The sequence below is a fragment of the Peromyscus eremicus genome, chromosome 1, assembly GCF_949786415.1.
Source record: "Peromyscus eremicus chromosome 1, PerEre_H2_v1, whole genome shotgun sequence".
In the NCBI taxonomy this organism is placed as follows: Eukaryota; Metazoa; Chordata; class Mammalia; order Rodentia; family Cricetidae; genus Peromyscus; species Peromyscus eremicus.
The window spans coordinates 97,890,330-97,917,114 of record NC_081416.1 but is presented as its reverse complement, the minus strand read 5'-3'; the positions used below and the strand labels follow the sequence as shown (position 1 = coordinate 97,917,114).

The following is a 26,785-nucleotide window of genomic DNA, read 5'->3' as shown; positions in this document are numbered from 1 at the left end:
ACATAAATAGTTATAAGCCGGCTCAGGCTACAGTGATAACCAGTCTCAAAACAAAACAACTGAACCAACAAAAGACAGTCAAATTAAGACATTTTCTCCTTTTTCATTATTTTTCAAAACTTACTTTGTCCAAATGTTGAAGTTGTACCGAAGCCCCCTGTCCCACCCCCAAAGGGGGTTCCAAATGATTTGTTAAACATCTTCCAAACAAGTGTTTGCTTCAGAAAGCTGTAAAACAAAAGTTACTCTTTTGAGACACCACAGAAAGTAATTTATTTCAAGAAATCTACCATTCTACAAATATTAGTTAGGCCCATAGAAATGATAGCATACTGCTATTAAATATCCTAAAACTTTGAATGAATAAATTAAATACATTAAATTAAAATATTTGAATTAAATATAATTAAAACCTATAAAATGTTCGTTAATCTACACACTTGCTAAAATAACTAGTACTGTAATGTGAGATTAAATTTCTGATCCTACCAACGACCATCCCTTTGAAATGTTTTTCATGTATACGCTGAATTGTTGGGCAATTTAACTTTTATTACTTTTAGCGTATGCATCCCTACAAATGCCACAGCACATGTATGGAGGTGAGAGGATGGGACAGCAATAGGTTCTTCTCCTTTTGAGTTCTGGAAGTTGAACTCAATTCATCAGGCTTGGCAGAAAGAAGAGATCTTATTGGCCCAGATTTTTTTTTAATTTTTACCTAACTTTTGTTTAAATATCATAATAGAGATCAATACAGGTCAGTATAAACAGTATACATGGTGCTGTGAGTTTGCTCCCCAGTATTGGACGTGGTGCAAACATCCATAACCTTAGCAATCTGGAGATGGGAGGCAAGGGGATCAGAAATTCAAGGTCATCTTCAGCTACACAGACAGCTCAAAGCCAGTCTAGATTACATGAGACCCTGTCTCAAAACAACAACAACAAAAAAAACAAGACCTAGGAGATTATACAGTATATGCATCAACAATTATGACCATATTCTGTTATCTCAACTATCTAAACTGTTTCCCTGGCCAGGGCTGGAGAGGTAGCTCAGCGGCTAAGAGTACTTACAGCTAGAGGCTCATGTCATCATCACTTACTCTTTAGTAATGAGATCCGCTTTAAGGTCCCTACCTTTAGCCAGGTGTGGTGGCACATTGTCTTTAACAGGCAGGATTGCCAGGGCTATACAGAAAGACCCTCCCCCCCCCCCAAAAAAAAGACAAAAGATTTGAATAGATATGTTAGGAAAAACAAGATTTGAGCAGACTTGTTAGCAAAAAATAGATGAATGGTAAACTTTATTTATATATGTACTACCACACCTTTTCGAAATTGTATTTTTTTTTTAAATATTTATTTATTTATTATGTATACAGTATTCTTCCTGCATGTGTCCCTGCATGCCTGAAGAGGGCACCAGATCTCATTACAAGTGGTTGTGAGCCACCATGTGATTGCTGGGAATTGAACTCAGGACCTCTGGAAGAGCAGTTGGTGCTCTTAACCACTGAGCCATCTCTCCAGCCCCTCAAAATTGTATTTTATAACACAAACAGTTCAAGGCCAGCCTGGACACATGGACCATGTGCCCCTCAAAACAAACAAGTGCTATCCAGTTATCATGTTGATTTTGCCAGGCACCTCCAACTTTTTTGTTTTTGATTTTGGATACAGGGTTAGTTAGTTACAGTGCTTGAGGTTATATATAGGAAGTTTAGATTTATAACTATCATTGTAAGTGTCGGGAGATGTTTGTTATTTGCCCTTATTACTATTATTATTATTAGCATGTTCTTGATTATTTGTCCTTTTCATCACTATTATTTTTAGCATGTGCTGTGTATGTAAACATACTTTGATCATATTCCTTACTTAACCTTATTCCTTCCATATCCCTATTACTTTCATGTCTTGTGAGCCATGTGGTCTAGTTTCAGATCAGCATATGAACACTTATCCACAGGTGTGGTGACAGTGTTCCCCAATATAATGCACCCTAATAAACTAATCTGGGGGTCAGAGAACAGAAGAGCCACAATATTAAACAGAGGTTAGGCAATGGTAGCACATGCCTTTAATCCTAGCATTCTGGAGGCAGAGATCCATTTGGATCTCTGTGAGTTCAAAGCCACACTGGAAACAACCAGGCATGGTGACACACACCTTTAATCCCAAGAAGTGATTGATGGCAGGAGGCAGAAAGGTATATAAGGCCTGTTAAGCTTTTAGGCTTTTGAGCAGCAGGTCAGCTGAGATCCATTCGGATGAGGACAAGGAGGCTTCTAGATTAAGGAAAGAGATCAGCTGAGGAATTGGCGAGGTGAGGTTAGCTGTGGCTGGTTCTGTTTCTCTGATCCTTAAGCATTCACTCCAATACCTGGCTCCGGGTTTGTTTTTATTAATAAGACCTTCTAACAATTCTTGCTACAAACAGGTCTTCGAGAGACCAGTGGATCTCAGGACAGCTCAGAATACTGCTGGGATCGAGCAAACTGCACAATCTCTTCTCTCATAAATATTGATGATTTTCTCAGCAGTTTTTGGTTTCACTTTTGTCAGTCAGGCATGGGAAAGATGTGATCATTCTGAGAAACCCTTTTTTCTGAAGTATTTCCCCCTAAAACTCTTTGGGAACTGATGTTTCTCAGGTTTCTTATCTGGAAATACCAGCTGTCACCCCAGACCCCAGGAACTTTTCTGTTTCAGTGCTGACAGGATCGGAGGCAATAAAAGTTAGTAGTTACAGCCGGGTGGTGGTGGAGCAGGCCTTTAATCCCAGCACTCGGGAGGCAGGCAGATCTCTGTGAGTTTGAGGCCAGCCTGGGCTACCAAGTGAGTTCCAGGAAAGGGGCAAAGCTACACAGAGAAACCCTGTCTCGAAAAACAAAACAAAACAAAAATGCAATTGATAAACTAGATTTGGAAAGAAGGCAGCAAATATCTTTAACCCATGAAGAAAGTGTCTCATTCAAATGCAACCTTTCTTTTCTTTCTTTCTTTCTTTCTCTCTTTTTTTTTTTTTTTTTTTCCCAAGCCAAGGTTTCTCTGTGAAACAGTCCTGGCTGTCTTGGAACTCTGTAGACCAGGCTGGCCTCGAATTCACAGAGATCCACCTGGCTCTGCCTCCCAAGTGCTGGGATTAAAGGTGTGAATCAGCCTACCCACTCAACTTTCTCGGTTTTGAGAAGATCAAACTTGGTTTATTCTCATTTATCATGCTGAGCAAGGTCTGTTGCTTAAAATTATCACAACAGAGGCTAGGGATTTAGCTCAGCTGGCAAGAGTACTTGCCTAGCATGCACAAAACCCCAGAACAGCATAAATGAAGAATGGTAGCACATGTCTGTAGTTCTAGCATGTAGATTTAGGAGGATCAAAAATTCAAGTCGGGCTGGAGAAATGGCTCAGTGGTTAAGAGCATTGGCTGTTCTTCCAGAGGTCCCGAGTTCAATTTTCAGCAACCACATGGTGGCTCACAACCATCTGTAATGAGATCTGGTGCCCTCTTCTGGCCTACAGGAATACATGCATACATAATAACTAAATCTTTAAAAAAAAAAATTCAAGTCATCCTCAGTAACATAGATCTTATCTCTCTTTTTTTTTTATTTATTTTATTTATTTATGTATATGAGTGCTCTATTTGCATGTATACCTGGATGACAGAAGAGGGCACCAGATCCTATTATAGGTGGTTATTAGTCACCATGTGGGTGCTGGGAATCGAACTCAGGACTTCCGGAGGAGCAACCAGTGCTTTTAACCACTGAGCCATCTCTCCAGCCCTAGATCTTATCTCAAAACAAACCACAATAGAAACAAAATTACAATGAAGCAAATCAAGATCAGAGACAACCTCACAATCTGTCATAACTACAGAAACTGATGAAGAATGGCAAACTGGGTGAACTGGAGTTCACCTATAATCCCAGCACTAGAGAGGTAAAGGAAAGAGAATTAGTAGTTCAGGATCAACCTTAGCTACTCAGTGAGCTTGAGGCCAGCCTAGGCTGAGGCCCAATCACAAAACAAAAACTAAACTAGTGAATACAGAAAACTCAACTCTTCAAACCATTTGTTTTCCTAACTCTGCTGTGTATACCAGACTCAGTGAAAGCTATCCACCCTTTACTCTTGTTGCTGCCAAACAACCCAATTCACTCTATTAAACTTCAGTTTGGTATCTTTTATAAACCTATGTTAACTTCATCTAGCAATGGCATTCTTCTAGACATCCATAACACAATATAAACTCTACACATAGCTCTCTTGGCCCTTACTTCCCACCCTGGACACTGTGAAACACTAAACTATGCAGACTTTCATTTAGGACTGTAGAAGATTTGTTGTACCAGCTGCTGTACTGGGAGACAGCCTTCAGCTGCCAGTGCTTTTCAGAACTGCCTCTACTGAAGACTGCCTCATCCATGGTCATACTTTCTTCCTGTGACAGCCAAAATCCATGGCCAATGCTAGGATTCTTGGCCCTAGCTCAGTATAAAACTCTAAAGGGCAGGTAATTTCAGCTTTTTAATTTTCATGGGATTGGTTAACACCTTCATCAGGACACCACAGTTCTAGAAATATAGCTTAGGGTAAAGTGCTTGCCTACCCAGAAAGGGTCCTAAGTTCAATTCTTTTCTACCACTAAAAAGAAAAATAGCCGGGCAGTGGTGGTGCACGCCTTTAATCCCAGCACTTGGGAGGCAGAGCCAGGCGGATCTCTGTGAGTTCGAGGCCAGCCTGGACTAACAAGTGAGTCCCAGGAAAGGAGCAAAGCTACACAGAGAAACCTTGTCTCGAAAAACCAAAAAAAAAAAAAACAAAACAAAACAAAAAAAAAACCAAAAAAACAACCAAAAACAAAAATAAGACATAGCATCACACAGGAGTGTGTCAGAGTTAATACTTGCCTAGTGTTTGTAAGTGCCTAGCTAGGTTCTATCTCCATTACCACGTATATTCAAACATCATCACAATACAGTATCTCCCACTTCCTTCTCACTTCTCTTACAGGTAATGATACCAAAATTTCCTGAGCCAACTTCTAAGGACTATGCTCACTTCAGAGTCTGCTACCAAAGGAACTCAACTGTATCTCATTTACAATGAGATCTACCAAAAATAGGGAGTTACCTTTGTTTGTTGTTTTGAGACAGGGTACAGATAGTGAAAGCTGCCCTCAACTTCCTATGTAGCTCCAGACTGACTGAACTGCTTATCTTCCTGCCTCTACTTCCCAAGTTCTAGAATTCCAGGTGTTTGACACTACAAGTTATTTTGGTTTTGTTTGTTTGTTTGTTTTGTTTTTGAGACAGGATTACATGTAACCCAGGCTGGCTTCAAACTCACTTTGTAGCCACGAATAACCTTGAATTTCTGATCTTTCTTCTTCCATCAACCAAGTAGTGAGATTACAGGTATATGCTACCACATCAAATCACTAGAAATACTGGTTGTGGTGGGGCACACAGGTAGGATATAATGAAGAAGCAGAAGCAGAATAAAATGTAATCTCTTATGAAGGAAGAACAATCCATAAGATATTCCCATGGCCTAGATAAAAATTCCTACAAAATTTCCCAGCACTCGGGAGGCAGAGCCAGGCGGATCTCTGTGAGTTCGAGGCCAGCCTGGGCTACCAAGTGAGTTCCAGGAAAGGCGCAAAGCTACACAGAGAAACCCTGTCTCGAAAAACCAAAAAACAAAAAACCTCAGCACTGCCAAACTGAATGACTATGCCAGTCTTCCAAGACACTCCCAGCTTGCTGCTTTCTACTTCTAGAAAATTATACAAATATTAAGTACTTCTTCCTTTTTACTTCATTGAATTCCTTTGTATCAAAGTCAGCAAAGAGCAAAATCAGTACATGTTACTTTCCACTTTACAAAGCACTTTTTTAAGTTTCTCATTTAATCCCCATGATAGTAGTAGAAAAGGGAGGAATCACTATCCACAGTTAAACTGAATGAGTCTGTTTTTGTTTAAGACAAGGTCTCAACAAGTGCTCCCTCTGTAGCTCAGGCTAGCCCGAACTCACAACAGTCTTCCTAAGTGCTGGGATTACACACCTGGGAGCACTGTCTTGTCTTCCATGAGACAAGAGAGACAGGAAAGGAGGCTAGGCAAAATTCCAGGAAGAAGAAAGTACCTAGTCTTAATCATCTAATATTACATCCCATTTCGGGGGCTGGCCTGGAATTTGTTATCTTACCTCTTCTTCCAAAGTGCTGAGACAACAGGTGTAGTAACCATTACACAAAGCTCCTGAGTCGGCTGTTGCTGCTTCTAAAGACAGGGTCTCACTATGTACCAGCTAGCCTGGAACTCAGGAGATCCATCTGTCTCTATGGCTCAAATTCTGAGATTAAAAGGATGTACCGCCACCATGACCAGCAAAGACTTACTTGTTTTATTTATTTATTTATTTATTTATTTATTTATTTATTTATTATTTATTTATTTGTGTGTGTGTGTGTGTGTGTGTGTGTGTGTGTGTGTTTATGCAACATGCGTAGATCCCCACAAGAGGCAAAAGTATGTAGGACTGGTTTGGAGCTAGAGTTACAGGTAGTTGTAAGCTACCTGATTTGGGTGCTGAGAACAGAACTCAGGTACTCTGAAAGAGCACCAAGTCTAACTGAACTGGTAAACTCCAGATTCAGTGAGAAACCATGTCTCAAAAAATAAGGTGTGAAAAAAAAATGAAATAAGGTTTAAGGCCAGGCATAGTGGCACACACCTATAATCCTCCCACTTACAAGGCACAGGCAGGCAGATCCAACCTGGTCTACATAGGCAATTACAGGTCAACAAGGACAACATATCAAGACTGTCCCAAAATAAGAAAAAAAACGTTGGGTGTGGTGGTGCATACCTTTAATCCCAGCACTCAAGGAAGCAGAGGCAGACAGATCTCTATAAATTCAAGGCCAGCCCGGTCTACATAGTGAGTTTCAGGATAGCCAGGACTACATAGAGAGAGACCTTGTCTCAAAACCAAGAACTAACTAAAGAAACAAATAAAAAGGGGAGGATGTTAAAGAGTTATTAAGACAAACTTCTGGCCTCCATGTGAACACGCACAGACACACCTGTGCAAAGGGCATGGTGACACATACCATCCTCCTGTGCTTGGGAGGAAAAGGCAGAAGGATTAGTATTTTAAAGTCGGCCTGGGCTACACATCAAGAATCTTTTCTTGAAAATAAGGTATTAGACAATTTACGAACTGACTTTACAAGCAAAGTAAGGGTATGGTTCTACTAAATGTTGGGACTATTTTCACTACAGCAGTGATCTCAATCAGGGACAATTTTGATAATTTCTTGACCTTCTTGGTAGTTACAACTTTGGGAGCAGGTGTTAATCAGTATCTAATAGGGAGAGGAGGAAAGCTGTTACTTAGTCTACAACACACAAGAGAGCCTCAATTAAAAAATTATCTTGCCAGGCAGTGGTGGCGCACGCCTTTAATCCCAGCACTCGGGAGGCAGAGCCAGGCGGATCTCTGTGAGTTCGAGGCCAGCCTGGGCTACCAAGTGAGTTCCAGGAAAAGGCGCAAAGCTACACAGAGAATCCCTGTCTCGGGGAAAAAAAAAAAAAAAAAAAAAAGAAAACAAACAAACAAACAAAAAAATCATCTTAATATAAAGTGTTAGCTGCAGTACGTAAGATATCTTGCTGTGAATGCATACTGAACGATAAGTCAATTTCAAACACAACACATCAAGCTCTCAGAAAATGCTCAATACCTGGCCTCTACTAAGATTTACATAAGATATACATGTATATTTTTTTTGTTTTTTTGAGATTGGGGCTTCTCTGTGTAACAACTCTGGCTGTCCTGGAACTCACTCTGTAGAGTTCCTCTAGAGGTTGGTCTCAAACACAAGAGATCTGCCTGTCTTTGCCTCCTGAAGGCTGGGATTAAAGGCACATGCCCACATGCCACCACACTCGTGAGTTACACATTATATAACCTCAGAATTTTATAGTCTTTTACTAGAAATTAATCATTATTACAATACCCTATGTCCTAGACTGCCAGCACACAAGTAATATTACAATAAATCATACCTTATTTTCCCAGTGTTAATTTGGTGCTCTAAAAGTTTAGTTTTTCTTAGATACCTAGGAACTAGTGGCTACAAACAAAATACAAAGTATTTCAGGCCGTATGCCTTTAATCCCAGCACTCGGGAGGCAGAGCCAGGCCGATCTCTGTGAGTTCGAGGCCAGTTCTGTCTACAGAACAAGATTCAGGACAGGCTCCAAAACTACACAGAGAAACCCTGTCTTGAAAAACCAAAAAAAAAAAAAAAAAAAACGTATTTCAGAAGTACACAAATATATATCTATATATATCTAGCCTCTTTTCTGGGGTATTTTTCAGTTTTCCTTTTCTGTATTTGCTCTTCCACAAAATGGACTGCCTATGAGCCATGTAACCTAAAATAGGTATTAATATACATGTTATTTATTTTTGAGACAGGATCTCATTACGCAGTCCTGACTGGCCTGGAACTTGCGATATGGACCAGGCTGACCAAAATCCCAGAGATCCACCTGCCTCTGTCTCTTAAGTGCTGGAATTAAAGGCATTCACCATCACACCCAGCAACACAAAAACACTTTATCATAATCTAATAAAAATACAAACAGCTAAAATATAAAATGTGTGCGACAAGCAGAAGGATCAGTAAGTGTGTGGAAACTTACACAGGAAAGCATGCCAGGAAAAGCTTCCCAGGTCATGATGTCCAAACTGATAAAATGGTACAAAAAACACCAGGTCACGACTTTAATATTTAGACCACAGTTCTCTTCTGCTCTTTTGTATTACTTCCTTTTAGGTTTTACTGTTTATAATCAAAGCTACAAGCTGATAATGTTCAGATCAAACTGACAACTAATTTCGTCAAATCTTAAGTATTATTAATAATTTTATCAAAGTAGTTCCCAATACCTGCAATATGCCCAGCCTGATTTTTTTAAATTTTATTTTTCATTTCAACTATTTCTTACATTAGTTTATGTGTATGAGTGTTTTGCATGCATGTATGTGTGTGCACCACATGTATGCCTGGTGCTCCAAGGTCAGAAGAGCTGCTGTTTCCAAGAATGAGACAACAGTGCTCTTAACCATTGAGCCCACTCTCCAGCCCTCAACAAGTTTTAATTGAGATGGATCTTCTATGTTGCCCAGGCTGGCCTCAAACTCCTGGGCTCTAGCTCTCCACCCTCAACTTCCATAACTGGTGACATTACAGGCTTACACCATCACATCTCTATTGACTTTATTCACCCTCAACACTAGGTGGTTTTTTTTTTTTTTTTTTTGAGGCAGGGTCTCTTTATAAAGCCCTTGCTGTCCTGGAACTCAGTATGTAGCTCAGGCTAGCCTTGAACTCACAGAGAGCCGCCCGCCTTTCCCTCTCAAGTACTGGGATGAAAGGCGTGCATCACCAAGTCTGTCTCTTCAACTGTACTTTAAGTTTAGTTCTCAAAAGTTTATGTTAAGGCTGGGTGTGACGGCAAACGCCTTTAATCCCAGTACCAGCACCTGGGAGGTAGAGGCAGGTGGTCTCCGATTTCATGGCAAGCCTGGTCTACATAGTGAATTCCAGACCAACCAGGATTTTGAAGTGAGATCTTGTCTCAAAAAAAGGAAAAATTAAAATTTAAAAGTCCACATCAGAGTACCACGAATTAAGTCCTATTATCTTAACACACACACACACACACACGTGTGTGTGTGTGTGTGTGTGTGTGTGTGTGTGTGTGTGTGTGTCTGCAAACGTGGTTAACAACTAAACTGGAAATGTTTTGAAAACTATGTCAAATGTCCGTTTCCTTCCCCCTACCAGATAGAGAATAGCCAATAATGGGAGAGCCTGGAGCAAACACGGAGGGTGAAATAGTATAAAAATTCTAGACTTGAGTCAAGACATTTGGCATTCCTGAGTCCTCTTATTCTACCTCCAACCTACAAAACCTCTGCACGTGATGCAGAGTAGGGGGACTGACAAGCAATTTCTTAAATGCTTATGACTATAGAAATTCAGAAATCCAATCTTTCTCACCTCGGTTTACAACGAACATGTGGCAGCACAGAAAAGAACCTTTCATTGGGTTGACCAGACCCCTCTAATCGCCAGACAGTGTCTTCAAAAGCTAATGCATCTCCGACTCACTCAACCCTCTGGTGAACCCTGGACGAAACGCGTCCTGTAGAGTGGTCAAAGAAGTGATGGGGGAACCTCACGGAGTCCCCAAGGCACCATCCCTGCAAGCGCCAACCTACCGCGGGGCTGCTCACCTTCGCCCGGCGAATGAATGAGTAGCACCGGAGACGAGAAGGCTCACTTCAGCGTGGGCTGCCACCCGACCGAGACCCTCCGGCCTACGCCCCACGCGTGTGGATTCCCTCCCAGGGCCTCCCGAGCCAAGCCGCAGGGCCGCGGGCCCCGCCCCCTCACGCAGGCCCGAAGGAGTGCGCCCGGCACGAGACTGGGCGACCGAGAGGGCCCGGGGCGTCCCGCGCAGATGCCGGTCCAGAGGGGAGGACCCTCCCGCTGGGCCCCAGCGGCGCTCCCGACTTACCGCGGTGCGTCTGGGGTGAGGACCCAGGTCCGTCTGCCACCCGCCGCTCACAGAGCAGCGCGCGGCCACCAGGAAACCGTCGCTGCCGCCGCCGCCACCGACCGCCGCTTCGGGCGCAGCGCGCAGAGGCCCGACTGCGTCACACGCCGCCCGCCGTCAGAGGCCAGCCCCGGGCGCTCCGCCCTCGCCGGCCGGGCATTGGCAGGCCGGTCCGCCACTCGAGACCCACCCCGTTACTCATTGGGCAACGCGTCTTTTGAAACCGAACGTGAAGGCGGTCTCTGAGAAGGAGCCGAGGGGAAGAGGAGGGGCGTGAGGAATGGGGATGGGGGAGGGAAAAAAAAAAAAAAAAGGAGGGACGATTAGGAGGGACGCGGAGTCCCACCCCCTCCGCCGCGACGGTTGGCTGAGAGAGAGTCGTGACGTCACACAGGACCCCTCGAAGAGGGCTGGGGAGTGGCTAGAATGGTGAGCACCAAACAGCAGTGACGTTGTACCGAGACCCCGCCCCTTTCCTTGGAGCGCGGAGACTCGGCTACAGAAGCTCCGGCCAATCAGAGGGAAGGCCCAAGGATGACATGGTAACTGTTCTACCCTTGTTTAGCTCCAGTCTGCGGGCAGTGACGGGAAGGCTCTCTGGCCACCCGGCTGGCACTTGCGGAGCTGGAGAACCCTTTGGGGATACCTATCAGTCCATATGGCTTGTCTGCAGCCGCTCCGAGACCCTCAGTCCCCACTGTTGTCCTTGCCAGTCCAAGCCAAACCTCGCACATCCTTTCCTCCTCTGAATCTCTAAGGTAGATCTGAGCAATGGTCTATTATAGGGCTTGATCCCAATGAGTATTCTTGGACCTTCTGCCTCAGCTGCACTTTCAGAACCTGTGCCTGTTTCTGGATGGCTTGGTGCAAATGTCCCGCCTTCTCCAGGATACATTTGCTAACCTCAACAAGTTGGAGTGATGTTTGGGCGGTCCTCTTGTCAGGACCTTGTTACTTTGTATTCTATTTGCCTCCTCCCTGCCCTGGTGTCGATCAAAGCTGCATTTTCATACTTTTGGTGTCGGTTTCCTCCTAGGACCTAGCTAAGAGCAGAGGAGTGGGCACGTTCTAGAAACCAGACTTGTCTAGTGATTTGAGGTCTCACAGAATAACAGGATCTGTGCTCAGAAAAAAGAGAGTGCGTATTAACTCTCCACCACCTCCTGGGACATCAGTATACAACTGAAACCAGAGTTGCTAAGAATTTTAAATGAATTCTTCAATGTTTTTGGTAGTAACGAGAATTGGAAACATCTTTAAAACGAAGTGGTGTCGGGACTGGGGATGTAGCTCAGTTGATAGAGTGCGTGCCTGGCATGTGCAAAGCCCTATTTTCAATCGCCAGCACCACATAAACTGGATTTAGTGGTGCACACCTGTAATCCCAGCATTTGAGAGGTGGAGGTGGGAGGATCAAAAGATGGCAAGATGACTCAGGTAAACATACTTCCTGCCAAACCTGATGACCAGAATTCCCATCTCTGGGACCTACATAGTGAAAGGAAAGAACAACTCCTGAAAATCGTCCTCTGACATCCATACAAGCTCCATGACACAAACACCCACATATATGCACACATACACAATAAATAAATGAAATTTTAAAAATTATAAGATTTATATATTTATTACATATACGATGTTCTGCCTTCATGTGTCCCTGCAGACCAGAAGAGGGCACCAGATTTCATTACAGATGGATGTGAGCCACCATGTGGTTGCTGGGAATTGAACCCACCATGTGGTTGCTGGGAATTGAACTCATGACCTCTGGAAGAACAGCCAATGCTCCTAACCTCTGAGCCATCTCTCCAGCCTGGCAATAAAGATTTTTTAAAATAAGTGGTATGAAGATAAAATAAGATAGTAAATGGAAGGAATATGATACATTGTAGGTGTTCAGTATATACGTGAAAGAAAAGTTAATGTATAGATTGCCTAACAAGAAAGCTAGTTTGAACATCTATCTGCAGCTACCTTCCCTGAACCCCTCTGTCCAAATAGCCCTGCTTTTCCATCACCCTTTCTTGCCTATACTCTGAATCAGAAGGTCATTAGCAGATGGGGTATAATGCCACCCTGAGATATATGAAACTCTATCTGAAAAACAAAACAGCAACAATCATTAGGTCTGCCTGTCTGTCTGTCTTTCTTTCTCTTTTTGAGACAGGGTTTCTCTGTGTACCCCTGGCTGTCCTGGAGCTCACTTTTATGGATCAGACTGGCTTTAAACTCAGAGATCCATTTGCCTCTGCCTCCTGAGTGCTGCTGGGATTGAAGGTGCGAGCCACCACTGCCCAGCTGCTACCACTGCTGCTGCTGCTTCTTTACTTCCTCTTTTTTTTTTTTTCTTACATCATTACAGTGGCTTTCTCAACACCATCCCCCTGATTTTTTTGGTGCTTCAGTCTGCAAATGTAACTACATTGAAGCCTACCTCAAACATTTATTTTAGTGTCCATAAAGCCTGACACACATTGGATATGCTTTACATTTACATATTTGATGCATAGATAAGTGAATTATTGTTTTAGCAGGGAAATGATAGAATTGTGGACTTCAGAATCAGAGAACCCCAAGTTTAGATTTAGGCCCAACTATGATCAGATGGGAAAAATTCCCACTGCCTCTGAACTTTAGTTTTCATGTCTGTAAAATAAGGATAATTTTGCTTGACTTACAGAACCAGTAGAAGAGTTATGAGAAGAATATGACATTTGCTATGGTATCTGATACACAGTATGTCTCAATAAATGATAGATATATTTTTATTCCTTAAAAATGGGACTTAGAATTAAGTAGTTTTTTTTTACTTTTCGAGACAGGGTTTCTCTGTGTTGTTTTGGCACCTTTCCTGGAACTCACTCTGTAGCCCAGGCTGGCCTCAAACTCACAGAGATCTGCCTGCCTCTGCCTCCCAAGTGCTGGGATTAAAGGCATGTGCTTCCACCGCCTGGCTTAAGTAGTTTTTAAGGCATAAATTCTGACACAGACTATGCATGTATGTACTTATTTACACATAAATAAAGCAATTGGGTTTAAATGTTTAAAAATATTCTGACACAGAAAAAGGCTCAAAAATGAATCAGCAGATGAGTATATTCAATTGGAAATGATAGTTAACTTTGCAGAAACTGGAATCCTTAAATGGTGTGTATTTACAGGAAGAGTGGGGAGGACACATTGAAAGAGCAGTGCTTCAGTGAGGAATTTCTGGGGACCACTGTGACTTTAAGGTTCCTTATTAAGTATTATTCTGGTGGGCATGTAATCCATAGCTTATCACCACCAGGGACCCTGATTAGGAAGAGCATCTGTTTGGAGCCAGGGCTCCTCCTCCCCAGTCTAATTGTCATAACAACCCCTTAGAGTTACTATCCTCTTCCTTCATCCACTCTAAAGACAAGAAATTGGGGCATACTCACAAGGACTTTCCAGACCACGCCTTGTTCTAGGCATTAAGAGCCCAGACATGTCTGGGCGGCGGTGGTGGTGGTGGTGGTGGTGGTGGTGGTGGTGGTGGTGGTGGTGCAGCACGCCTTTAATCCCAGCACTTGGGAGGCAGAGGCAGGTGGATCTTTGTGAGTTCGAGGCCAGCCTGGTCTACAGAACTAGTCTAGGACAGGCTCCAAAGCTACAGAGAAACCCTGTTTCGAAAAAACGAAAAAAAAAAAAAAATGGGGTTGGGGATTTAGCTCAGTGGTAGAACTGAGGGTTGGGTCCTCAGCTCCGGGGGTGGGGGTGGGGAAGAGCCCAGAGATGCCCACAGCCCTGTATTGGTTGGCTTTATTCTAGGAGCCAACCAATCCTTTCACACACTTGACTTGAAAGATGTTCTATGCAGCTATAAAAGATTATTGCTCAAAGAAGAGACTGGGCTGTGAAAACAGTGGAATCATGCAAGGGCCGTAGTTTTGGACTGATGGTTCCAAATTTCCATGTGTTGGAATGGAACGCACAGCAGAGCTGGAGTCAAACAGAGCTAAGTCCATGTCTCAGATCTGCTAGTGTTCAGACTTTACTTGTACCGTGTTGCAGTTCACTTGTGTATGAAATGGGCACAATACTTTGTATTTAATAAGGTGATTGTGAAGGTCAAATTAGGTAATAGCACTTGCAAAATTCTGAGGTCATGCTAGGCCCAAAGAAAATACAGTATTGATTCCCTCCTCTTCTACAATTTGGTAGGGAAGGTTGAAGTTTGTGAGTAGCATCTAATTGGATTTTTAGAAATTCCAGCCAGGCGGTGGTGGCGCACGCCTTTAATCCCAGCACTCGGGAGGCAGAGGCAGGTGGATCTTTGTGAGTTCGAGGCCAGCCTGGTCTACAGAGCGAGATCCAGGAAAAGGCTCAAAGCTACACAGAGAAACCCTGTCTCAAAAAACCAAAAAAAAAAAAAAAAAAAAAAAAAGAAATTCCATGTGAATATCTTTGATGTTTAAGTATAGCATTTAGCCCATTGCATTTAAAGAATTTATTGGCATACTCAGGATTTTACCTAATACAATATTTTATGCCTTTTCTATTTGTCCAATCAATTCTACTTCTGTTTCTCTTTTATTTTTAATTTTAATTTAATTTTATTAATTTTATGTGTGGGTGTTTTGTGTGCATGTATGGATTTGCACCACATGCATGCATTGCCTTGGGGGGGGCAGAAAAAATGTTGGATTCCCTAGAACTGGAGCTATGGGTGGTTGTGAGCTACCGTATTGGGGCTGGGAATTTGCAAGAACAGCAAGTGCTCTTAACTGCTGAGCCATCTCTCCAGGCCCTCACTTTTATTTTAGTTTTGTAATAGTACCTTCTTTTTATTTAGTACTAGTTTTTGGCTGGATTTTTGTTTGTTTGTTTGGTTTGTGGGGTTTTCTTGAGGGGAGGGGAGGATTTTGTTTCTTTGTTTTGTTTTGTTTTGTTTTGTTTTGTTTTGTTTTGTTTTTTTTGAGACAGTGTTTCTCTGTGTAACCACCCCGGCTGTCCTGGAACTTTGTAGACCAAGCTGGCCTCCGAAGGTGCCTCTGCCTTCTGAGTGCTGGGATCAAAGGCATGGACCACCACAGCCCAGCTCTAAGACACTTTTTAGAACCCCCTAAAAGAAACCCTACACCCCTTAGTAATTACTATCTACCTTTGCCCTTGAGCCCTAGCAAATACTCATTATTCTCTATCTTACATAGATTTACTTATTATAGTTATTTAACATAAATAGAATCATATAATCTATGACTTGTGTCTGGTGCTTTCACTTAGAATAATATTTTAAAAGTTTATCAGCATGGATAGCATATATCAATACATTAATTCTTTGTATTGTTTTTTAATATCCTTTTGGGGGCTGGAGAGATGGCTCAGTGATTAAGAGCACTGACTGCTCTTCCAGAGGATCCAGATTCAGTTCCCAGCACCCACATGACAGCTTACACCTGTCTGCAATTCCAGTTTCAGGTGACCTGACACCCATGGCAAAATACCAATGCACATTAGAAATAAAAATTAAAAAGGGGCGTGGTGGCTGGAGAGATGGCTCAGAGGTTAGGAGCTCGGGCTGCTCTTCCAGAGGTCCTGAGTTCAATTCCAAGCAACCACATGGTGGCTCACAACCATCTGTAATGAGACCTGGTGCCCTCTTCTGCTGTGCAGGGATACATGCAGACAGAACACTGTATACATAATAAATAAATAATTTTTTAAAAATGTCGGGCGGTGGTGGCTCACGCCTTTAATCCCAGCACTCGGGAGGCAGAGGCAGGCAGATCTCTGTGAGTTCAAGGCCAGCCTGGTCTACAGAGTGAGTTCCAGGAAAGGTGCAAAACTACACAGAGAAACCCTGTCTCGAAAAACAAAAACAAAAAAAAACAAAAACAAAAAAAAGCTGGGCGGTGGTGGTGCATGTCTTTAATTACAGCACCTGAGAGACAGAGGCAGGTGGATCTCTGTGAGTTCCAGGCCAGCCTGGTCTATAGAGTTAGTTCCAGGACAGACTCCAAAGCTACACAGAGAAACCCTGTCTCAAAACAAGAACAACAACAATAATAATATTCTGTTGTACAGATATATCATCGTCTTATGGATATTTGGGTTTCCATGTTTTAGCTATTATGGATAATGCTGCTATGAACATTTGTTTTGTTTTGTTTTTGGAGCTGAGGGTCAAACCTAGGGCCTTGCGCTTGCTAGGCAAGTGCTCTACCACTGAGCTAAATCCCCAACCCTTTGTGTTTGAGCTTTTTGTAGACATGTTTCCAATTCTCTTGTGTTTATACCTAGGTATAATATGTGGTAACTCTGTATTTAACTCCTCACCATCATATGTCAAATGCTTTATATATATTGGTGTTCTTGAGATTAATTTATAATTTTGTGTGTTGATTTTTAATCATTTTTTTTTTAAAAAAATATGTATTTGCACTCAAGAGACAAAGACAAGTGGATCTCTGAGTAGGAGGCCAGCCTGCCTACAAAGAGAGTTCTAGGACAGCCAGGGCTACACAGAGAAACCCTATCCCGAAGACAAACAAACCAATAAAAACCGTCAGTGTGAGTTAATGCTATGTCTGTGTGAGTGTTACAGGTGCTTGTGAGCCACTCTGCATTGGTGTTGAAAACTGAACGTAGTCTGTAAGAACAGTATGTGCTCTTAACCACGGAGCTATTTATCTCTCCAGTCCCAGTTGTATCATTTTTAATATTATTATTATTTTGTGTATGTGTGTAGGCATATACATGCCATGGCACACAGAGGCCAACTTGCAAGAGTCTACTCTTGCTGCTGGGTGATGGTGGCACACATCTTTAATTCCAGCACTTGGGAGGCAGACGCAGGTGGATCTTGGTGAGTTCGAAGCCAGCCTGATCTACAAAGTGAGTTCCAGGACAGCCAGAACTGTTATACAGAGAAATCCTGTCTCAAAAAACCAAAAAACAAAAAATAAAATAAAAAAAATAAAGAGTTCTGGGGCTCTGAACCTCTGAACTCAGAGCATCAGGCTAACACAGGAAGTGTTTTAACCTGCTAAGCCATTTTGCCAGTTCTAATTTTTTTTTTTTTTAATTTTAGGGTCAGAAAGATGGTTCAGTAGTTAAGAGTGCTTGTTGCTCTTGCAGGGGGTCCAGGTTCAGTTCCCAGGACCTTCATGATGACAGACCACAGTTGTCTATTAACTCTAGTTCCAAGGAATCTGATACCCTCTTCTGACCTCTGTGGACATGAACATGATACACATGCATAAAGCAGGCAAAATACCAGTAACAAAATAAAAATAAATAAATCTAAAAAAAAAATTTAGTTTTTTTTTCTCACTATGTAGTATAATATAAGTGTCCATGCTTACTTCCTGGACCAGGTCACCTGAGAAACACAAAGTTGCCTGAAAGCTTCACTGCCTCTCAGGAACTGGAAGGTACATTGTGCCCCAGGAGCCATGGACTCTAAACTGAAAATCTCTCAAGGCAGCTAGGCCAAGCCAACTCCATGGTTCCCTGCAATTCCCCCTTTTTTGTTTTTTAATTTCAGGGTATGTAAATCTATTTTTTAATTTTTATTTATTTATTTATTTATTTATTTATTTATTTGGTTTTTCGAAACAGGGTTTCTCTGTGTAGTTTTTGGTGCCTGTCCTGGATCTCACTCTGTAGCCCAGGCTAGCCTCAAACTCACAGAGATCCACCTGTCTATGCCTCCTGAGTGCTGGGACTAAAGGCGTGGGCCACCACTGCCCGGCATAAATCAATATTTAAAGCACACATGGAGTAGCAAATCAATCTCAAGACTATAATGCTTCCAAGTATAATCAGCAAAAAACTTCCCAGGGACATTCCTATGGGCCATAGTTTAGAAGTCCAATTAGAGACATAAAAATAATGACCAAGAATCTTGGTCAGGTTTTGTGCAGCAATGGAGGAGGGTAATTCATCTAATTTTGAATGTTGAATGGTTAATATTTTATCATGCAAGGCCTGAACAGCAATACTTAAATTATCATGTGACCATCTCTGTTTGGGGAACAATGTGATTAGCAGTGGGGGGCGGGCACCCAAGATCTCAGAGTCATTGACATAAACAGGTACGTTATTCTCTTCCCAGTTAACAAAGTGAAGCACAGGAGGATCTCAGGTACATACGCCCAATATGTCTCAGCAGTAACAGATGTGGTCAACAGAGGCAGCATAGCAAGGAACAGCAATTCTGCAGTCACAACCTTCCCCTACGATCTCACCAAGTCTCTTCCCTCAGTCACTAGTCTCTTCTTCTGAGTCATTGCTGGTGGGCAGACTCTGTTCTCTTTGGTTCGACAACTCCATTGCCCTGTTCTCTTCCTTTTCTTTAGCTGTAGCCCCTGTAGACACTTGGGAAGTTCTTTGTCTATCTTCCACAGGTTGAATCAGTTTTTCAGGTATCCACACTGACTTTTCAGCACCCTGAGGGAAAAAACACAAACTAAGCCTCAGCTCCTGTGAATTGCTGGATCAGGCCATTCCGTTGACCTGATATAACATCTCTCCAAAGGACCTTGACCTTGAATTTTTTCAGAGGGGCCCCAAAACATTCTGCAGCAGTAAGGCCATCCTTGCCCAAATTAAAAATTTTAAAGTATATGTAATAGAAGATAAAATATTGTGAGGAATAGCCATATTATCCTCCCCCCTTATTTTTAAATAACATTTAAGCTGTCCATTAGTTCTTTCCAAAAAAAGAAGGTTATAAGGAATGCCTGTGAAGTGGAGTATATCAACTATTGGTAAAATTTCTGAAAAGGCTTGGTAGTGTATGTGAAGCATTGTTAGTTTTTAATACTCAGCAGGGCATAAAATAGTAAAAGTCAGTGCTAAGTCATCAGAAGTATTTAATAAATTTTTAAAAATTTTTAATGAGTTAATAAAGGGTTTATCCAATTTTTATTTTTGTAAAAAAATCTTTAACATTTTACAATTTTTAGTAGAAAGCAAAATACCATCCATATAATGTATAATAGAAGCAAGAGAAAACTTTTTCTTAAAAGCAATAGCAACAAGCTTTTGACATAAAGTTGGACTATTTGTCATTATGCATTTCTTTTGTTGTTGTTGTTATTGAATAACTGCCAATAGTTGAGGCATCGTTTGCCCTTGGAGGGCCAGCCAGAGTTAACCCTTAAGTATATGAAGGCATTTTAGTATATCATCATAGAGGTGGATGTAATCATTAATATCCCCTTTCTTAAGAGATGGATGGCAGTCTGGCATGTAGCATTAACATTTTCATATATGAGTTGTTTAACAATAATCATCTTCCCATCTCCCCATCAATCTCCAGGCGGTTGACCAACCAAAAAAGATGATAAACAAAATCTTGATATGGCTTATCAGGCCCCTATCTAATTTTAGAAAGTTCCTCTGTCTTTTTCCCAGAATTTAGTAACTTATGCCATGCTGATAAAGTCAAAGTATTGATTTGTCCATAAGCCTGAGGAGGACATGTAATCTGTTGTTGAACATCGATATACATGCCTTCTCCTGTTGACATTTCAAAAGTTATGGGCACATTATTTATTGATTTCTTTTTCTTTACTTTTTCTATTTGTTTGTTCATTTGTCTTTCGAAACAGGGTTTTTCTATGTAACCACCCTGGCTGTCCTGGAACTAGCTCTGTAGACCAGGCTGGCCACAACTCATAGAGATCCACCTGCCTTTGCCTCACAAATGCTGGGATTAAAGGCATGTGCCATCACCTCCTGACTATTTTGTTGATTTCTTTTCTTTTTCTTTTTTTCTTTTTTTTTTTTTTTTTTTTTTTAAGATTTATTTAGTATGTATACAGTGTTCTGCCTGCATGCCAGAAGAGGGCACCAGATCTCATTACAGATGATTGGGAGCCACCATGTGGTTGCTGGGAATTGAACTCAGGACCTCTGGAAGACCAGCCAGTGCTCTTAACTGTTGAGCCGTCTCTCCAGCCCTATTTTGTTGATTTCTAGTAGCTTGGTCCTGACATCTTTTTGAATAATCAGCCTTCCTCAATAAATATTTACTCCCAGTAAGATAAACTTTTGCTAAGATCCTCTAGCCAGAAGGAAGAAAAGCTTCCCCAGAAATAGAATAAAAGAGAAACAATATAAAAGGAGCAGTTGGTCCATACTGAGCACAAGCCTGCTTAAGATCCTTAAGAGTCAGGGCTGGGAAAGTAATTCAGTGGTTAAGAGTACTGGCTGTTCTCCCAGAGGACCCAGGTTCAATTCCCAGCACCCACATGGCAGCTCACAACTGTCTACAACTCCAGTTCCAGGGGGTCTGACATCCTCACACAGACATACATGTGGGCAAAACACCAATGCACATAAAAATAAGTCTTTAGCCAGGCGTTGATGGCACACTCCTTTAATCCCAGCACTCGGGAGGCAGAGGCAGGCCGATCTCTGTGAGTTTGAGGCCAAGCCTGGTCTACAAAGTGAGTTTCAGGACAGGCACCAAAGCTACACAGAGAAACCCTGTCTCAAAAAAAAAAAAAAAAAAAGAAAAGAAGTCTTTAAAAAGATCCTTTAGAGTTTTAAATGAAATGGTGTATAATTTTTAACTCTTTGCCCTGAGTTATTAGGATTGGGTGTTTCACTCACCAATAAAAGAGAAAATCCTTTCATATCTTCTCCTATCTCTTGGGCTCCATACAAAGTCTCTTGGTTAGAAGACCTGTACTGTAACTTAAAAGGAGTTCATTCTTACGGAGGATGAGAAACCTAACTTCAGAAAGAAATGATGAAGCAAAGCAGAAAAAAAAAGTTTTGATACTATCAAGAACTGTACTAGAGGGCTGGAAAGAGGGGTCAGAGGTTAAGAACACTGGCTGTTCTTCCAGAGGATCTGGATTCAATTCTCAGCTCACAACTGTCTATAACTCCAGTTCAGGTGGATCCAGCACCCTCACACATACATACATTTAGGCAAAAACACCAATTCACATAAAAAATAAATAATTTTGAAAAGCTGTATTTGATGGAAGGTTTTAGGAGTGGAGGCCATTGCAGCTGGGGTAGGGAGCAAAAACAACAGAAGGTGGAGGAATGCCCTCAACCTCGTCACAGAGAGACAGGTTCTAAGTTTTCTTCTGTTCCCAGGTTATTCTGCTTTTTCCTGATCACTTTCATTTTTAATATTAACTGTGTCATTTTTGTCTATTACTGTTTTTATTTCTTTCCAAAGCTGAACTGTTTTCTGGTCCCCTTTCATGTAATTCTCCCTGAACTGCTCTTCCTAACCAGAACCAAGTTCTGGGATGCAGAGATCCTCTTCAGGGAAAGAAGGCTGAAGGTGATGACTAATGAACTTCAAGGATTTCATCAGCTGGTGGTGTTCCTCTGAAACTTTTTCCTCCATCGACTTGGTTGCTCCTTCAGCTCTGTCTGCCCCTTTTGACCTCCAATGGATGTTCTTGCCTTTTTATACTGGTGTGTACACTATTCCCAGGAGTTCCTCGCCTTTAACTCCCCCCCCCTTCTTTTTTGCTTAAATCCCCATATTTAGGTCCCTGTTCCTGGTGCCACCTATAAGTGCCTGTGCTTATTTAGGGGGCAAAGTTACCTGTATGGCTGTAAGTAATTAAATCAGGCCAGTTGGAGGGGCCATAGCACAACTGAGGCTGAACAATTTTATTGAGAACAATCAGACTTTTTATGCCTTTATCAGAAACAGAATATAATAGCAATTGCCAGGATCAAGACAGTTAGAGTTGCCAGAATACAGTGAAGCTTGCAAGCTATACAGGGTACATGAGATTAACATCTAAGACCAATTTGTCCTGTCAAGCCTTCATGCTGCCTTGACTACTAAAGGAACAGGCTGAGAAACACAAAGCTGCCTGAACACTTCACTGCCTGAGGGAGTGCATCATTCTTCCAGGAACTGCAAGGCACATTGTGCCCTGGGAGCCATGGACTCTAACCTGAAAAACCTATGACAATGCCTCTTGAGGCAGTTAGGCCAACACAACTCCATGGTTCCTTGCATTGTATAGCTAGGCTAGAATTCACTATATAGACCATGCTGGCCTCTCTTCCTATACTCTTTCACACTATTATTATTTTAGTGATTCCGTAGACATCGCCACATGAATTCTTAGTTTAGCAAAATGTCATTTTAATGAAAATACCTTTATCAGAAGAATGGAATTCACTAAGATGGAAGTGCAAGGCAAGAATATTCTAGATGAGGTGAAGGGGAAGCACAGGTAGGGTCAGGAAAGAACTCACCATATCCAGAATTGAAATCTGAGACTTCATTCTAGAAGCAACAGAAGAGCCAAAGTTCTTTAGAACAATGAAGATTCTATTACTGTTTGTCTGGGTACTGGAATTAGATGGGGAATGCTAGGGTTGGAGTTTTTATTTTTCCCAAGACAGGGTTTCTTTGTGTAGCCCTGCCTGTCTTGGAACTCACTCTGTAGACCAAGGTAGTCTTGAACTCATAGATCTGCCTGCCTCTGCTTCCAAGTGCTGGGATTAAAGGTGTGCTCCACTATGCTTGGCTGACTTTTTTTTTTTTTAAAGGGAAGCAGAGCTGAGATTAATGACATGCACCACCATGCCTGGCAAGTTTATTTATTTTTTTTTGAGATTTTATTTTTTTATGTGTATGAGTGTTTTGTCTAAAATGTATATCTGTGCACCATGTGCAAGAAGTGCCTGTAGAGGCCAGAAGAGAGCCCCAGATCCCTTAGGGCTGGAATTACAGATGGTTGTGAGCTACCATGTAGGTGTTTGAAATTGATTCTGGGTCATCTGGAAGAGCAGCCAGTGCTCTTAATTATGGCGTCATCTCCTCAGCCCCAGAGTGTAGATTTTTAAACCATCCAAGGAGGATATCTTGATGATGACAAAGATATCTTGGAAAAACAAAACTCCTCACCAGCTTAGGATGAGCTCGCTTTCCTACAGCTTTCCGTGAGGCAAGGCCAGGATTGGGCCTGGACTTCTAGCATTGCCCATGTCTCTGCCTCTTTTGCCTCTTAACCTTCCCCAACCATACTCCCTTCATCCCAGTCTCTAGCAATTGCTCTCAAAAGGCCTATCTTGGAATTCTTAAAGTGCTGCTAGATCTTTCTCAGTACACCCATTCTTTAAAACCCACTTCAGTTAAATCCATCCAGTATTTCCTGCACTCTTACTCTATTCCTGCCCCTGCACTAGGCTGAAAGAGCAAGCAATTGATTGAGGGTTGCCTCCTTATACTAGCTCCTAAACACTTGAGAGGCTGAGGTAGGAGGAGGGTTGCTGTGAGTTTGAGGTCAGCCTAGGGTTATAGTAAGTTCTAGACTAGTCTGGGCCACAGATTGAAACTATCTCAAAAAATAATTAGGAGCTCCCAGAAAGGTGGGAGAAATTACACTGGGCAACAGATAAGTATTCATTTGCTACTTTGTGGTCAGAGTCGTAATGAAAGCTTGGTAGACCGTATATAATATTACACCTGTGGGAAGATAGGCAAATGGTCATAAGGTGTAGAGATAAGGAAAAGATGATCGAAGTTTCATGGAAGAGGAGGATAAAGCTAGGGTCTAAAATTTAATTGCTGGAGTAGAGGATGACCAGATTATGGAAGCTGTTGAACACCACACTAATTTGCCCCTGCTCATAAAAGCTATGGAGAGTTACTAAATTGATTAGCAGCAAAGAAGGGACATGTCAGATCTGTGTTTTAAGAAGAGTCGTGGTGCTGCCAACCTTTTATCCCAGCACTGGGGAGGCAAAAGTAAGTACATATCGATGAGTTCCTGCCGGCTTGGTCTACAAGTTCCAGGCCAGCCAGTGCTAAATGTGAGAGCTTGCCAAACAATAAGTAAAAGGCGAGCAGGACCAGTGTGGGCTGAAGTGGTGGCTCAGTGGTTAAGAGCAATTACTCCCTTACGATTACTGTTCTTGCAGAGGACCTGGGCTGTGTTCCCATCACCCATATGATGGCTTACAACTCCAGTTCCAGGGGATCCAATGCCATCTTCTGACCACCTTGGGCTTCTGCACAAACATGGTGCACATACATACACTCAGCCACACACACACACATACATAAAAATATTTTTTTTTTGAGACAGGTTTTCTCTGTGTAACAGCCCTGGCTGTCCTGGAACTCACTTTGTAGATCAGGCTGGCCTTGAACTCACAGAGTTCTGCCTGTCTCTACCTCCTGAGTGCCAGGATTAAAGGCGTGCACCACCATGCCAGGCATTGTGGTGCATGCCTTTAAATTAAGATCTTTTTTTTCTTTAATAACATATTTTTATTGATTATTTGGAAATTTCACATTTTCTTCCCAGTTCTCCCAGGTCCACTCCCCACCCTTGTGACGTCTGTAGATGTAACCAACCATCTTATTAAATAAGAAACACAGAGCTGATTCAGAGAAGAAAGCCAAGAGGTCAGAGCTAAGAGCCTTACCCTTCCTGCTTCAGGGATCCTCTTCAGCCAAGAGAGCTTTCCGAAAGGGAGCTACTTCCTGTGTGTTTGTCTTTCTGTTCTGCCTTCTCATTGGTTGTAAACCCAAACACATGACTGCCTCGTCACAACAGCCTGTCTGTAGAGACTTCCAGGTCTTCTATGGTTGGGATTGAGATTAAAGGCGTGTGTCTCCAATGCTGGCTATATCCTTTTACACACAGAGATCTACCTAGCTCTGTCTACCAAGTGCTGGGATTAAAGTCGTGCGCCACCACCGCCACGCTCTTGCTATGGCTCTAATAGCTCTGACCCCTGGGCAACTTTATTTATTAACATACAATTAAAATCACATTTCAGTACAAATAAAATACCACCATAGACCTCCCCCAAAACAAAAGGGGAAAAAAACCCAAAATACCCAATCCAATTTGTGTTGCTCATATACTCACTGGATCATGATCAAACTCCCAGTGGGTGGCCCCTTAAAGAAAACCAGTCCTTCCCCGCCCCCACCAGAATCCATCAACTGTGAAGAGCTACACTTCAGCATCCCTATCACAATTTAAAAAGAGAAAAAGAAAAAGGAATGTGATGTCTGGAGTGATGATACATGCCTATTACCCCAGTATTAAGAGGCCACCTTGGGAGCTGGAGAGATGGCTCAGAGGTTAGGAGCACTGGCTGCTCTTCCAGAGGTCCTGAGTTCACTTCCCCGCAACCATATGTTGGCTCACAACCATCTATAATGAGATCTACTGCCCTCTTCTGGTGGGCAGGGGTATGTGCAGACAGAACACTGTATAACATAATAAATAAATCTTAAAAAAAAGAGTGAATCCCTGTCTTTTTTTTTTAAAGATTTATTTATTTATTATGTATACACATGTATGACTGCAGGCCAGAAGAGGGCACCAGATCTCATTACAAGTGGTTGTGAGCCACCATGTTGTTGCTGGGAATTGAACTCAGGACCTCTGGAAGAGCAGCCAGTGCTCTTAACCACTGAGCCATCTCTCCAGCCCCCGTGAATCCCTGTCTTAATGAAAGAAAATAAAAGAAAAAAAATTAGTCCATGCAGCTATAATTTGAGGGTCATAGGGAGACAGAATACCAATGAAGCAATCTTATAGGAAATCTTTTTTACTTATTATTCATTTTGTGGATGGATGTTTTGCCTGCATGTATGTATATGTACCATATGTATGCTTTGTCCCCTAGGAGACCAGAAGAGGGTGTCAAATTCACTGGAACCAGAGTTACAGATGGTTATGAGTCACCATGTGGGTGTTGGGAATTGAACCCAAGTCTTTTGGAAGAGCGTCTAGTGCTCTTAACTGCTGAGCCATCTCTCCAGCCCCACAGAGCTGCTGCTGCTTCTTCTTCTTCTTCTTCTTCTTCTTCTTCTTCTTCTTCTTCTTCTTCTTCTTTCTTTCTTTCTTCTTCTTCTTCTTTGGTTTTTCGAGACAGGGTTTCTCTGTGTGGTTTTGGTGCCTGTCCTAGAGCTTTTTTTCTTGACACACTCTCTATTCTCTTCTTATCTGTCCCCCATTTATACACTGCCTCCTTGCTACTGGGTGCTGGAATATCTTTGTGAACACTAAGTTAGCTTGAAAGGGCGTGGTATGTGGGTGTGCACAGGGAGACTGAATGGTAACTGTGGCTAAAACTGGACATTGATGATGCTATTTAAGGCACAAGACTGTCTGGAGTATTTCCAAATATAAGCAA

The 26,785-nt window shown here is 42.2% G+C and overlaps 1 protein-coding gene across 12 annotated transcripts in view; it reads right to left on the bottom strand.

Moving 5' to 3' along the window:
• Positions 1–22,894, bottom strand: part of Nup98 (nucleoporin 98 and 96 precursor) — a 99,973-nt gene extending 77,079 nt beyond the window's left edge. For 5 of the 12 annotated variants that reach the window (XM_059269662.1, XM_059269721.1, XM_059269744.1 and 2 more), the window contains exons 1-4: positions 22,777–22,881; positions 18,874–19,075; positions 10,619–10,899; positions 125–228 (exon numbers count right to left, since the gene is read on the bottom strand). In XM_059269662.1, coding sequence (XP_059125645.1) covers positions 125–200 — 76 coding nt within the window. In that variant the 5' untranslated portion in view covers positions 201–228; positions 10,619–10,899; positions 18,874–19,075; positions 22,777–22,881. Of the gene's footprint in view, positions 1–124; positions 229–10,098; positions 10,244–10,334; positions 10,428–10,618; positions 10,900–18,873; positions 19,076–21,247; positions 21,371–22,776 lie in introns of those variants that run through there. The other 7 variants (XM_059269712.1, XM_059269729.1, XM_059269678.1 and 4 more) reach the window with 6 other exon arrangements.
• Between the last annotated feature and the right edge of the window lie 3,891 nt (positions 22,895–26,785).